The 14,474-nt window shown below is 46.2% G+C and overlaps 1 protein-coding gene across 18 annotated transcripts in view; it reads right to left on the bottom strand.

Annotated features, from left to right (window-relative positions):
* The window catches only part of ZNF618 (zinc finger protein 618), a 178,627-nt gene that overhangs the window by 95,918 nt on the left and 68,235 nt on the right, over positions 1-14,474 (bottom strand). For all 18 annotated transcript variants that reach the window (XM_068657140.1, XM_068657153.1, XM_068657152.1 and 15 more), the window contains exon 2: positions 12,137-12,180. In XM_068657140.1, the coding sequence (XP_068513241.1) occupies positions 12,137-12,180 (44 nt within the window). The remainder of the gene's footprint in view (positions 1-12,136; positions 12,181-14,474) is intronic.

A 14,474-nucleotide genomic window follows, 5' to 3' on the forward strand; every position in this document is an offset into this window, starting at 1 on the left:
GCCCAGACTACACAAGCCAAAATGCAGAGAATGCCACCCCAAACACAAGCACGCTGCAAGGAAATGCTGTGTTGCGTTTCCCTTGTTGACATGCATGTGGCTGAAATTAGTCCCACAACCCTGACAGCAAATTTATCTTCTTCATGACTGTTGCTGTTTTGCTTAAGAAGGAAGAGCTGTGTTCTTCTATTACTCTTATAATTTCACATCCCACAGATATTTTCCAGCTACTGGCTGATGCCAAGCTTTAGCCAAGCTTCAGCTGCAGATTCACCCCAGCTGAATATCCACAGGAGCACAATGGTTTTGCAAAATACCTTCACATAAATGTAACTGAAGGGCAACATGGTCCCAGCCCACCTTCCCTCTCCTGCGGATGTGCTCTGCAGGGGACAGAGGAGCCAGCAGACTGGGATTACTTCACGTGATGCGTGACGAGGGCCCTGAAAACAGCTCCTGAAAACAGCAGGTGAAGGCAGCAGCCCTCTCCTATCTTCCCTTGTACTTCTACACCCACAGATTGAGAATATCTTCCTCATTTTTACTCTTACAGCCTCTGAGGGACTGACAGTAAGACTACGTGGGATAACTTGTCTCAAGACCACAAAACAAGATCTTGACTTGGGTGGTGGGGCTGACTTGCAAATAGTGGCAATGAGAGTGGTCTCTAAGGGCACAGCAACAATCACCATTTTCATGGTGACTGTCCAGTGACAGACTCAATCTGCTTGGAAACAGCAACCAAAAAGCTCCCCAGGCATGAAGACCCAGGCATGAAGGTCCCTCTTCAGGCTAGGAGTAGCAGGGCTGACAGACGGCTGCTGTTGTAGATCCACCTTGACAGGAAGGAGGCAGAAGTTGCGTAGGTGGTCTGGTGTCCTGGTTTCAGTTAGCACAGAATTAATTTTCTTCCTAGTAGCTGGTGGAATGCTGTGTTTTGGCTTAGGATGAGAAGAGTGCTGATAACACCCCGATGCTTTAATTGTTGCAGAGCAGTGCTTATACTAAGCCAAGGACATCTCAGTCTTTTGCTCTGTCCTGCCAACGGGCAGGCTGGGGGTGCAGTAAGAGCTGGGAGGGGACAGACCCAGGACAGGTGACCCAAACTAGCCAAAGGGGTATTCCATACCATCTGACGTCATGCTAAACAATATATAGGGGTGGCTAGCTGGGGGGAGGGGGCCGGACTGCTCGGGGTTAGGCTGGGCATCGGTCAGCGAGTGGTGAGCAATTGCATTGTGCATCACTTGTTTGTACATATTATTATTACTTTCCTATTATCACCATTGTATTATTATTGTTATTATTTTATTATTATTTTGTTATTATTATTTTCCTGTCTTATTAAACTGTCTTTATCTCAACTCACGGGCTTCACTTTCCATTTCTCTCCGCCGTCCCAGAGAGGGAGGGGGGAGGGTGAGCGAACGGTTGCGTGGTGTTTAGCTGCCGGCCGGGTTAAACCACGACATCTGGAAATCCACTTAGTTGGCTTAGTAGTCAACATGGTCTTCTACATCCATCTCCCAGCACTTAGCCACCAGCGCAGCAGGAGGCTGTGGGCTGCACTTGAAAAAGAAACAGGGCCGTGGTGCTACTTCATCCAACAGCGCAGCACTGAAAACACTGGGCTCAGGCCTGGCTCTCAGACAGCTCACTTGATGCCTCCACTGGGGGCCACGCAGCTTTGGAGAGAGATGAGGAGGCACCAATGGTGGAAGATGGCTTTCCTGGCAAGCACTGGCACCATCCGTGGAGGCCCCTTTCTTCTGCTCTCATGTGAAGTTCAGCCAGTGCTCCTGTGACTAGATCAAAATTAGGATCAGTCCAGGCTTCTTGGGTCTGAGGTGATGTCATGAAGAACTGAATATAATTGTCTCTTGAGACCAGGGGAAGGAGGATCCATGCTAAAGATCCATGTGGGACAGCAGAGCTTGAAACTTCCAATTGTGGCTTGAAAAAACTCTACAAACACCTCACAGCAAACTGGTAGAGAAAAAAGAGAAGACATTGGAAACTTCAGATAGGATGGAGAGGGGGAGTACTGCAGGTCTGTGAGGAGCCGAAGAGACCTGACCCAGTAAAGCATAATTTCTTCATTACCCCTCTGGTCCTAGGATGTTGCATCCCTTGCAAGCCTGCAAAACAGCACTTGCTGTGTGTTATGCAGAATTCTGCTTTCCCTCGTTCCAGACAGCTCAAAGGGTCTCCACATAAAGAAGGAGAAAGCAGCAGCAGATCCAGAACATTTTCCAGAAAATTCCCTTGAGAATGACAGTAACTGAGAACATGCTGCCTGGCCTTCAGTTAAGTCAAGAACTGGTATTATGACCTGGAAGAAGTAATCCTCACCACGAACCAAAAAGTGACTGTGTCTCCAAACGTTGTGACCAAGAGGCAGAGAGCTCATGCTGTGCCAACACTGAGACCAGCTCCATCTTCTGAATTCCTGCAGGGCACTGCTGGGTAACACACAGGTACCAGGAATGTGGTCAGAGCCTCCACTTGGTGGAGACAGCAGCGCACAAGAACTAAGGGACAACTTCCCGTGAGCCAGATTCCACTCCTGGGTTCCTGCACCCATCCCACTCATGGTGGCTCTGAACTGTACAGTGTTCAGGTGTGGCCTTCCACAGATCCACTGCAATTCCCTCTATTAAGTCCAGCCTGCATTTAACATCCATGGCATTATCTCCTGGGAAAAGGACATTCTTCAAAGTACTGTTTGCATATGACAAAAACTCCTCAGAGAAATTAGACCAGAGATTAGCAGAGTGCATAATCTGCTAACTTCCTTCCACTGGGTGCTAGCTTAGACCCTACCTCCTTCCACAGGGTGAGTTTAAATTCTTCTCCATGTCTTTGAGCTCTCCTGGGTAATACCAACCTCCTTTACTACTTATTGTCTTGTCTTTACCAAGCTGTGGAGCTTGGAGATCCAAGAGGCTTTCCCTTGCTGAGGAGAGGAGGCACAAACCTTGGGATCACACACTGCTCACACGATCGCTCAACGCATGCTCCTGCTGGAGCTCCTTCCTTTCCAGAACACAGGCCCTATGGATTTTAAACATTAAAGAGGCAAACAAACATTGTACTTGTATGTGTCACTCCTCTGTGTAACTAGGCCACAGAGCCAATTACTGTATTACCAGCTCTACCATCTCACAATGCTCATTTCAACATTGCTGCCCGCTTTGATCATCAGACTTTCATCTTCCAATGACGTTACGGCCACTTTCATGTCAAATACAAGCATGTGAAGGCAGAAGAGATTTAAGGAGGCTTGTTTCACAGTCATCACGGGGATTTGGACAGCTACAGGTAGATATGTGTTCCGGGACCCATTTAGGGACAGCTACAATAGCTCCTGGAGGCCTGAGGCTTTACACAGCCAGATGATGCAACCACAGACTATGGACAAGTGACTGTACAAGGTGCACGGTTTGGGCTATAAAGCCAAGTAGTCCAGGTGATGCCCCAGGGACAGCAACACAAGGAGCAATGGTAGGAGCTCTTCCAGGTGGGAGGACAGAAAGGAAATGGGCAACTCTTTGCAGCTGTCTCCTCTGCACCGTAACACTCTCAGGATGAGGCCAGAGGCTTCCAGCCCATCTCCTGCCGAAGAAGGAAAAGGAGGGGAAAGAGGTGCAAACCAAAGAGCTGCAATATGGTGTCGTTTTTATCTTTGGAGAGTGTTTCTTCCTGGCTGTGATAAGCGGAACCGGCAATGACTGAAAGCAAATGGGATCAGTCAGCTGCTGCAGCCAGAAGAAACTCGCATTTGCAGTTTGCTTTTTCTGATCTGGAGTAGCATTCTCATAAATAATGAAAGTGACTAAAAGCTACTTAAAAAACACACACTCCTCCCTTATGAAAGAATGAGAAAAAACCTCAATTACAAAAGGACATTTCTTCCAGCTAGGAATAATTTGTCATGTAATTCTCTGAAGACAGCAACAGAAACATGCATGCTCTGTGCTCCCTTTTGAGTGATCTGTGATTGTATATGTACTCAGACGGCTTCTAATGAGGCTATTTTTATAGCGCATATCCTGCTGAGCTTTTGGGGAGGAGCAAAGTGAGATCAGTGGAGACTCAGTTTTCAACGTCAGCTCCTGTGTGTTTTCTCCTCAAAAGGAGAGGAAAAGGAAACAAATGAGGAGGACATAGTCTGAGTCAACACCTACAAACAAAGCTCTTCCTCCCCAGCAGCAAACATGGAGCATCTTCTTTTTTTTTTTTTTTTTTTTTTCCTGGACACCACTCAGGCTATAAGAACCTAGCCACGTCAGTACGTCACTAATGCCTTGACGATATTGATGATGGTGATATCTAACTTCCCCTTGGGAAAGCATGCTGTGTCCTCTTTTACACTACTAAAATACACACTTGTACAGTGCTTGGCCTGCTCTTCTGGTCTGCAGGACCAAAGAGGTTCAGAAGAGCAGAGTAATTGGGACCATGAAATGGACACTTGAAAGGCCATGCTTTGCAGAACTCACTGAGATAACGTCACCCGTATGACACTACAACTTGCCTTCTCAAAACCAACAGGCAGCTCGCTCATCTCATGCCTTATCAAAAGGCTTCAGCTGTCAGAAATGAAAGCAGGCAAAAAATGTAGGGCTGAAAAAACATTGGGCTCAACTTACAGACCTCTGCCACGGTTTTCAGAGTCAGAAGGTTCCTGCCAGGACTGGAGCTAAGAGAAATAGAATGGACAGAACAGCTGGTAATGAACTCTTGGTTTACATGGAGATGATGAAAGCAGAAAAAGAACGATTTAAAATGAAAATCTGCTTGATTGATAAATGATTTGCAGTGCCCTTCCTACCCCCTCTTCTTAGCTCTCATTTGCTCCCCAGGGCAGCCCCACTGTGTGGGCACCATGCCTTGCATGGGGAGGAGAGAAGTGGAGTGGGTCAGAAAGCAGGGGAACTGTCTGGTGTCCTCCACCAGGGCCACCTCTTTCACAGACATTACTGGGCAAAAAGGCTTTCAAGTTTAGGGTTAAAAGAGAGAAAAGATGGGGCTACGTGTATTTTTTCCAGTGACACAGCTGAACATTTTGCTTCTAGTTTCGATGCTTCCTGCTTCAAATTTTCCCTCACAGCGACCAACCTACTCATCCAACCCAACCTCCTGAGCTCTAGAGCTGTTCCTCTGCCAAAAGCACACCTGCAGTTTGATCAGAGCCCATGCAACATGCTCATGTGAACCTCATGCTTCGAGGACTTCAAGGTTGCTGCTTGGAAGTGTTACTTCAAATCTCTCTGCTTGCTTCAATCACAGTCCTATGGGCTGTATCCTTGGTCAGCCAGAGGGTTTGCTTCACCAGGCTGGTGCACCCATCCTGTGCCAGAGATGACTTTTTGGAATGCAGTAATCACTTACAAACTAACCAAAATATGCTGAGGCTAACCAGGATTAATGTGCAACTCTCAGGGGCTGTGAGACCCATTCTGCAAATTTAGCAATTAGATTTGAAGAGATCACATTAATTGGACATGCAAAGATAATTTCTGAGGTAAGAAATACAGCCCAAAACCCTGTCCTTTCCTGGGACACATCCAAGTTTTTTGCTTTTCCCTCCAAAAACAAACTAAAATCAGAGTGTGACACCACATCCTTCTGCAGGCAGAAATACAACAGTAACTGCCATTTAGGCAACCCTGGAAAAATGTTGCTCAATAGATACCACAGCTGTCATGGAGTTCATAAATTCAGAATAACCTAAGAGCTTTTTAGAGAGAGATGCATCAAGTAGGATCACTACCTGCCTCAGATGGCAGCCAGCCATCAGAGAGAGGCAACATCAGCCAAAAAGAGAGGCAATAACTTTCAAAAACACCAAACTAACTAATCCAACACATGGCATGGTGCGGGATCGCCACCACGAGGACCCCAGGGACCAACTAACAGCACAATCTCAAGAAAGCATCAACCGAAGTGATTTCTAGTGTTCTAGCCCGGTTGTTGCACCATCATGTCCTGAGCTTTACGTAGTGATCCTAACCTCGACCCTCACCATAATTTAACTGACTGCAGAACACATATGCCTGCATTTAGCAGGAATCCCCCAATGCAAAAAAATAAGAAATTCTTAACAGGAATATAAGTGTTCATCTGCTCAGAGAGTTCTTATGCATGCAGTATCAACAGCTTTGTAGCAGTGAGGGTCTCAAGACATAAAAGAAATAAAATGTTTTTGAAGAGATAATACCATAAATGAAACAACTGCTAAAATCTAAGGAAAACACACAAACAAAGCAGCATACTTTTTTTTTTTTTTGAACATTCTTGGTCTACTAAAACACACAACCTTTCCTAACAACAAACTGCTTCAGTAAGTGTAAGAGAAATTTAATTGTGTGTTCATTCCTCAGGGGATGCTCAACAGCTCCAAAGCTCCAAATCCTTCAGAACAGGTAAATTACAGGACCAAATCAGGCTGCCTCTCCTCTAGAAAATAAACATTAAAATACAAACATGAACAATAGTAAAGAGCCACAAAGAATTCCTAAGTTATTAGCAAAACAAATTCCCTTAAGTCCTTATTAGGAGCATCTTGAGGATGGTTTGAAGAGGGAAGTCTAACCAAATTAAAATAAAAATAAAAATGGGCTTATCCAACAAGAAACAAACGCTCAGTGTTTGCCAAAAGCAAAAGAATTCAGTCTGATAAAAACTGTGACATACAAATGATGCAGGTTAAAAACTAAATTTAAGATGATAATAGAATAGCTGCCAGCGTCTTTAAATTTTCAAGCGTGGAAATGTCAACAGAGACAAAGAAATTCAGGGAAAAACAAAGAGAATAGATTAAGGATTTATTTATATCAGCGAAAGAGCTCTATGTTGCTTGACTAAGAAATGACTGAGGGGGTGACAACTGTCTGCAGACCTCCATAGGTCCCCCAACACCACCAGGAGAAGCTCACACCAGACTGCCATGGACCCATGGGTGACAGCATGACACAGCACGGCCATGAGAAGAATGGGATAAAACGAGCAAACAGAAGAGATGGCCAGAAAAGGAGACAGGACCTCAAGACTGGGAGAACTCCTCATCTGGGGAGTGGTACAAATGAGGTGGCAGATGTCCTGTTGCTGGAGATACACACGCATTTAAAGTAAACAAGATAGAAGACTATAAGCTCTTATGACCTAAGAAAAATTATGTCCTGGTAACTTAGCTTTGCCCAAGACAATATTGCTACTGCGTCTCAGTACTTCACATCTCCAGAAAGACACATTTCTCCACCTCAAACCATCAGAGGCTTTCCTGGGTCTGGCTTGGCAAATTGGCATGGATTATGCAGAAAACATGTCGGTTCCATGGGCACTGGGATGCATATATGCACTGTTGTCTCATCTTTTACGTGTACACCTACGGCACCTTGACCTTGATCTGTGTTTCAAGGAAAGCGGCATAGGTTTCCCACAGTTTTTGTCTTCATCACAGCACAGAACTTAACACCACTGTCCACTTCTCTTAAATCAGCTAGTGGGGATTTCTGGGGGGTTGGTTTGTTCCTTTTTGGTCGGCTGGTTGGTTTGTTTGCACCTTTTTGAAGATGGCTGGTGAGAATCCTTCAGAGAGCACCAAGACTTATTAAATACCTTGCCTGGTTATTAATACTTTGTCTCTTTCTGATGCAGGGTCAGGGTATCTTAAGCTCTTCTGGGACTGAAAATCCCACAGGTGGCCTTGTAAAGGAAAGGGAAACAGTTTAAATACTTTGGCTTCTTAGAAACACTCACACACATCCCTTCGTGGGGTGCAGAACTTTCTTTAGAGGTTCAGAGAACCATGTCCCAGGGATGCCCACCCATGCTTGGCCACACCTGGAGATCCTCCTCCCTGAAAGCTGGGGACATGGTGAGGACTGGTCAGGTGGAAGAGGAGCCCGCGGAAGAGTTGGTGCCATCCATGGCAAACCTCCCTTTGGGTTAAAAGAACTGCAAATGAAGATGTGTCTACAAAGGACAGAATGCACAGAGAGGGAAGGAGGAGAAAAGATACCACCAGTAAGGCAAAGGAGCAAAGTAGGTGCAAGAATGTCTTGGCACCTTCTCCTCCAGGTGGAAACATCTTACTGAAATAGTCTTATTTACACATCTTATTGAAAACACATAATTTTTAAGAGGTAAAACTACAAACGAAAATCTGGTGAAGAGAAACAAAGCAGCATATTTAGTATTTTCCAGCTATCTTGGTCTACTAAAACACACGACCTTTCCTGACAAAAATCTTCTTGATAAAGACCAAAACTGCCAGAGCACCTAAGCACCACAGCTTGCTCTGATGTGTTAGGGAAAAGTGCACCACGTCAGAGCTGGGAGACCTCAACATCCCAGCCAAAGGAGCCGCTGGAAATGCTCATGTCCCGCACAGCCCTTCTGCTGAAGCTTCACCTCCAAGAGAGCTCCCACTGTCTTTGGGACCCTTACAACAGTGCTGGGAAATGCTGCAGTAACTACAAGACCCATCCAGGCTCTCACAGCCAGTTCACAGCCCCAGCGGGTCTGGGATTTACCTCCGTTTGGGGAGTGAAGCAGGATTTTCTGCACAGCTACATCTGTGCTGCAAGCGGGTTCCCTGGCTGGTGACAGCCCTCGTGCAGACGGGGGCTGAGCTTCCAGCTGGCTCCGTTCCCTCCGCAAACAGATGCAGTTCCTATATCAGGGTCTGATTTATTCAGCAGGAGTCTCACACATTAAGTGTAGTTAAGTCTGAAAACAAATCTAATGACTTTAAAATAAATAGCCAACGGAGGACTTGAAACTAAAAATCTTCCTTCCTTTGACACCCACCACGTAAACAGTAATAATTATATAAAACCGTGTCTAACACATGACTACACAAGGCTCTGGTGACCAAGAAAAGCACACGCTGCTTGTCAGACATAATTGCACATTTGGTTTTTCAATTATTTCTTGTCGAGATCCAGAGCCCACCATCTGAATGCTGACATTAATTATTGGTAAGCAGTTTGCCTTGTGATGGTGTCGTGAGGATTCCCAACAGCCACCCTGAGGTCCGCAGCCCTACAAGGCTGGCGTGCAGACAGCGAGTGACTCCAGATCTATCTCCCTTGCTCAGGAGGGGCTTCAGGAGAAGGTTAAAGGAACTTTCCACAGACAGCAGCAGGGTAACTGATCCCCCGGAAACATCTCTCATCCAGAAGAGAGACCCACGTCACCATTGGTCACCCAGGTGAGCCTTGTCTCCTAGAGATGACATCCTGTTTGAGCTCCTGAATGCCACTCGAGTGCCCAGCTCTTGACAATATGCTCCAACAGCTCCAACAGCCCATCATGCAAGAAAAAAGAATCCTTCTTGTTATCGGCTTTTAATTTCCTACCTTTTAATTTTGTTGACTGCCTCTTTTTTTCTTGCAAAAGGGAAAAAAAGAAGTCTCTGATCTACCTTTTCTGGAGTGTTCAATAACATGCACAGCTTTGTCATGTTGTCTCTTAGTTGTCATCTTCTCCAAGGCAAACAGCCATCTCTCCTCTCGCTCCCTTAAAAGAAGAGTTTTCCTATGCTCCTAACAATTCTCCTTGGTTTTTAAAATATCCCATTAACTAGCATACAGTGAGGTACAGGATCCACATACAAGTTAATAAGGTAGGAAACAGAGTGCGCTTTCTGCCACCACCAATTCTCAGCTGAAAATGGCTGCACGCTGAACCAATGTTATTTCAAAGGCAGCAGACAGGCCCAATCAGAGCTATAGAGGTGATAAGATCAGTAAAATCCTGTGCCTTCAGAGCTTTTAACATTTACTTGAAACAGAATAAAATCAATCCAATCCAATAAATAAACACAGGAGCGGCCCAATGCTATGGTCACCACATTAATATCAAGCATGCTATAGTAAAAAAAGTAATAATAAAAAAAATTGTAAAAAGGTAAAGTTGCCCTGGCAACCTTATTTTGCTTATACTTTTTCCTGATATAAATGAATACTTAAAATCTAAAATGATAGCTTGCAATTAATGAAACAGTTTCAAGCAGCAACAACCTCAAAAAACAACCACTCTGTATCCCCAGCCATTAGTGGCCTCAGAAGATTTCATCAAATCCAAATTTCAACCTTCAGTCACTGACAGCATTTTTTTTTTTAAACAACTGGTTTTTTTAAAAAAAAAAAAAAGTTTTTTGAACATTTTTTGTTCAGCCAGGCAGATGCTGAAGTGGATTTTGTTTCCACTTTTCTAAAAGAAAATATGTGATGGCCAGCCTCACGCTCTTTCTCTGTGTACATAAAGAGTGATGCTGCTGGAAGCAGTTCTGCCACTGCTACAAGTTTGGGTGCCTGCCTTTGGAGAGGCTCTGGCTCACACCCGAGAGGATGCTCAGGTCCTCAGCCCGAGGGCACCTCCTGCACGCCCAGGAAGGGAGCACATCCACACCAGACACCCGCGAGACATCTGTGTCCACATGAGACTGAGCTCATGGACCAGCACTGCAAAACCCTCCACTGAGAGCTACAAGATCAGATCAAAAGTCAGGATAAAAACTTTGGGGGAAGCAAGCAATGCTCAGCTCCTTAGCCAATTTTCAGCTTTCCTCCCAGTGCTTTGTTCAGGCTAATTCCCAGCATCCTGAAAGCAAGCACTGCTGGTCCTCACTGATGAGCTTTCCCCGGCTGGGAAAACTTAAATTTTCATATGCATAAGACATCCGATGCTGGTGCTTGCTCCCCCATGCTGAAATCTGCCCACCAAGCCCCAGCCACCAGGTACCCAAGAGGTGCCCAAAGCCACCAGGTACCCAAGAGGTGCCCAAAGCCGGGCACCGCCACAGCACCGCAAAATGGCAGTTTCATTTGGAAACCTCGCAAAGGTGGCTGCGGCAGCACGGAGCACCCAGTGCCGCACAGAGCATTTTGGAGATCTCCTTAGTGCTTTTGAGTCTTGGGAGGAAGTAGAAAAGTGTTCCGGAATACCATTAGCAGAGAGATGGTACCGCTGGGTAGTGCAGACAGGAGGGCACGAAATACAGCTCCACCTCTGCAGGAGGCCGGCAGTGCCTGGGATCTGGTGCTCGCTGCAAAGGGCTGCACTGAGGACAGGGCAGGTGATGCTGATGGAGGTGACACCAGGACGGGTGTCAAAACCTGCACTGCAATGACTTTTTCCACAGCAGTCAAACTGGCTCCTGTTTTCCATTGCCTATCTTCCCCCATCCATGCTGATATAACCCGCAAACGGATGTAACCCACAAACGTGCCCTGTGTGGGTGGTGGTCCCCTCACCATGTGCTGGCACTTCCCTGACTTTCCTACCAACTCTCGTGGACGCTTCCATTCTCTGTTGCAGCCCTCTCCCCTTCCCACACCATGTGCTCCCCTCCCCTGTATATCTCAGTGCTGACACTGTTTCTAGCCTCACATTTCTCAGCTCCTATATCTCCACCTATTTTTACCACAAAACTTTTTAAACCTGGCCGATGAGTTTGCCGTGCTGCTGGTGGACAGCTGACAGGCGGAACCAGCTCACAGGACCACACAAACCCAACCAGCACCAAAGCCATGCCATGCCCTGTCCTCCTGGCATACCAGTACTGCTCTCCAAAGGAAACCCAATTAAAATTAATTTCTGTCTGACTGAGAAAGGAAGCTAGGTGGCCAGCTGCCCCTCAGAGATGGAGAAGCACCATCCATAGTGCACCTCCTGCCTCCCAGTGCGCCCAGCAAGGAAAGATGCCCCACAGCACCGACGGGCAGGAGGTGGTGAGGCCACAGCATGGACAGCCCCAGCCTCAGCACCTCCCCTGCCTTTGTGCCACACTTTCCTTCGGGCCATGGGCCCCTTTGCCCAGCCAGCCTGTGCAGCACGGACTGAAGCCTCCATCAGAGCTGCGTGCTGTGATGGTTGTTGCACCAAGGCATGGCCACAGGGCCCCCCCGTTGCACTCACACACATCTCCTCGTGGACCCCAAGGCTAGAATTATCTTTCTTGCATCCATCTCTAGCGAAGTCTAAACATGGGTGTATGGCCTCTGCACTCTAACAACTCCCATCTCATTCTCCTCACCACCCATCTCTGAGACGGGGCAGCGCACCCCAGCAGAGCTGCAGCTGCCCACCGTGTCACACCGCAGAAGAGAAAACTGTCACGTACCTGCTGGAAGAGCTCCTCCTCCCAGTGCTGTTGCTCTCGTCGGCCTGTGGGACAAAACACATTAAAAAAGGCTGTTTAGGTCAAGAAAGGCAAGGCTGTCTTCCAACACTTTGGGTGCCTTCTGCACCAAAGCCACCTTGAGTTTTTCCATTCTGAGTCACATGCATCCTCCATGTTTAATTTTGGCAGGACGTGTCGTGCACTTAAATCCAAGCAGGTTCACCAAGTTTTCCAGAGACTGAGGCAGGACTTCAGAGACAGCTCCACCGAGAAGGTGATTTTTTGTTTTTATTCCCATCCCCATGATATATCCAAAAACAACTGGCTGGCAGCACTGGTGGAGATCACTTGTGCGATTATTTTGTTGTGCTCTACCAGAAACCTCCCAAGTTTAAAGCAACAATCCATTCTTTGCAGGAGGAAAACAAGGCCAAAATACGCAATTTGCTGGAAGAAAATTCAAAGCATCCAAGCTCAGACAGCCTAAAATTACACCAAAATCCCACAGTGCCTTGCATTTGCTCTGCCGGGCTGGATTGGGCATGGAGGCACTGGGTGTCATCCCAAAGCTCCTCATCCCAAGCCACGACTCCTCCGAGCCCTGCCCTGCCTGGAGGCCGGGTTGCAGGGAAGGAGCCCCCAGGGTAGCTCCCTGCCCAGACACACCTGGCTCGCCTGCGGGCGGCCCAGTCCTGCCCTCCCGGTCGCAGGAAGGGGATGAGCAGGAGCCGCCACCTCCTCCCTGCCTCCTTCCTCCAGCTCTCTGATTAGAGGCTTCCTTGGAAAGACAATATTATTCCAAACCCAGAAATTTTATTTCTGAATTTGTGCAAATACAAGTTAAAAGATATTAGCTGCATTTCACATTTTGTGCAAATGGCAGAAACAGGCAATTCATGTGCAGCAGGATGGGGGCTAGCCAACGATTTCGATAAAATAAACCCTTTTTTAATTTAAATGCTAATGCACTGAATTAAAATTTAATAACTGAGGAAATTGAAAAGCCGAGCAGGAATATTGGAAATAAATCCAAGCAGAAACAGCTGAAATTAAAAATTCTAGAGAGTGGGAGGATAGCAGCTAAGCTGTCTTATATGATTACATTTTTTTTTTTTCAGAACGAAGGGGGGAAGGAAAAAAAATCCTATCTTTGGCTGGCTGTAGGGCAGTAAATCGAGAGTGCTGTGATTTATTGCTCAATTTTCCTGAGGGAAAAAGGCTTTCTTTCATGCTGAAATATTTCATAAATTTCAAGCCAGCATAAATTCTTAATTTAAAAGTTATGGAGGTCACATTTAGTGCACTGGTGCAATTCTGAAATCTTAAAGGAATAGCAACCAAAAAATTACAATTTGATTTTATTTTTCTTAATTCTTTGGATGAAATTTTGTTCAAAGGGATTCTCTGAATTACACAAGGCAGAAAGGCATCCTGGCTTCTGAAGGTTTCAGAAATTCACTGGAAATGAAGAGATAAAAATCTAATTCAATTACAAAAAGGTATTTTTTTTTATTATTATTGTTAGCCACTTGAGGAATTTCTGTTAAAAAATTTCCTCCCTCCATTGCCTGGGAAAAGCCAGAAGGGAGGAGCTGACAATGTAATTGCTTCTGTTAGATCTCCAATCTTTTGTGAGCACTGATATGTTCATTTGTTATACAGCTGTTCAGCTACAGAAAGGATGTCAGAGCACCCATAATTCAAAGCAATCAATCAAAAATTAATGATTTGTCATGCTTACACAATGGGAAAAAAAAAAAAAAAAAGCTTTATGGGTTCCTGCAACTGGTAGATTGCTCAAACCTTCAGGGCATTTTCTAGAAGATTAGATCTGTGTGTACAAAAAAGAAAAAAAGGAAAAAAAAAAAAAAGATAAAAAGGAGACTTTACATAAAGCCAGGCCAAAAGCCTTGTGGGGTGCTATGGCATCAGCATTACCCGAACTCCCCTACAGATCAGAGCCCACCCCTTTGAAGAGCTTTCCGTACAGCCCAGCCTCATGGGCAGCCCACGAGCCACCTCCCGCGCCCCTCGGTACGAGCAGCCCCAGAACAGGAACGGAGCAGAAAGGCTCCCGAGCTCCAGGAGCCCCCCAGCGCAGAAGCCCAAGCCAAACTCTGCCCTCCCATCACCAGGCTGCACTGCTCCAGTGGCAACACTGTGTGCTATCCACCCAAAATTAAAAGATTTTGGTTTGGGAAGTAGGGAGGCACGTCAGCAGCTGGCACCAAGCCTTAAATTCAGAAAATTGTTTGAATTTGCAGTTTGCCCTCCATGTAAGCAAGGTGTCCTTTAGGTACAAATTCCTTCTTGGAGAGCACGGTGCTGGCAGCGTGCT

This window comes from Anas acuta, chromosome 20, assembly GCF_963932015.1.
Source record: "Anas acuta chromosome 20, bAnaAcu1.1, whole genome shotgun sequence".
Lineage (NCBI taxonomy): Eukaryota > Metazoa > Chordata > Aves > Anseriformes > Anatidae > Anas > Anas acuta.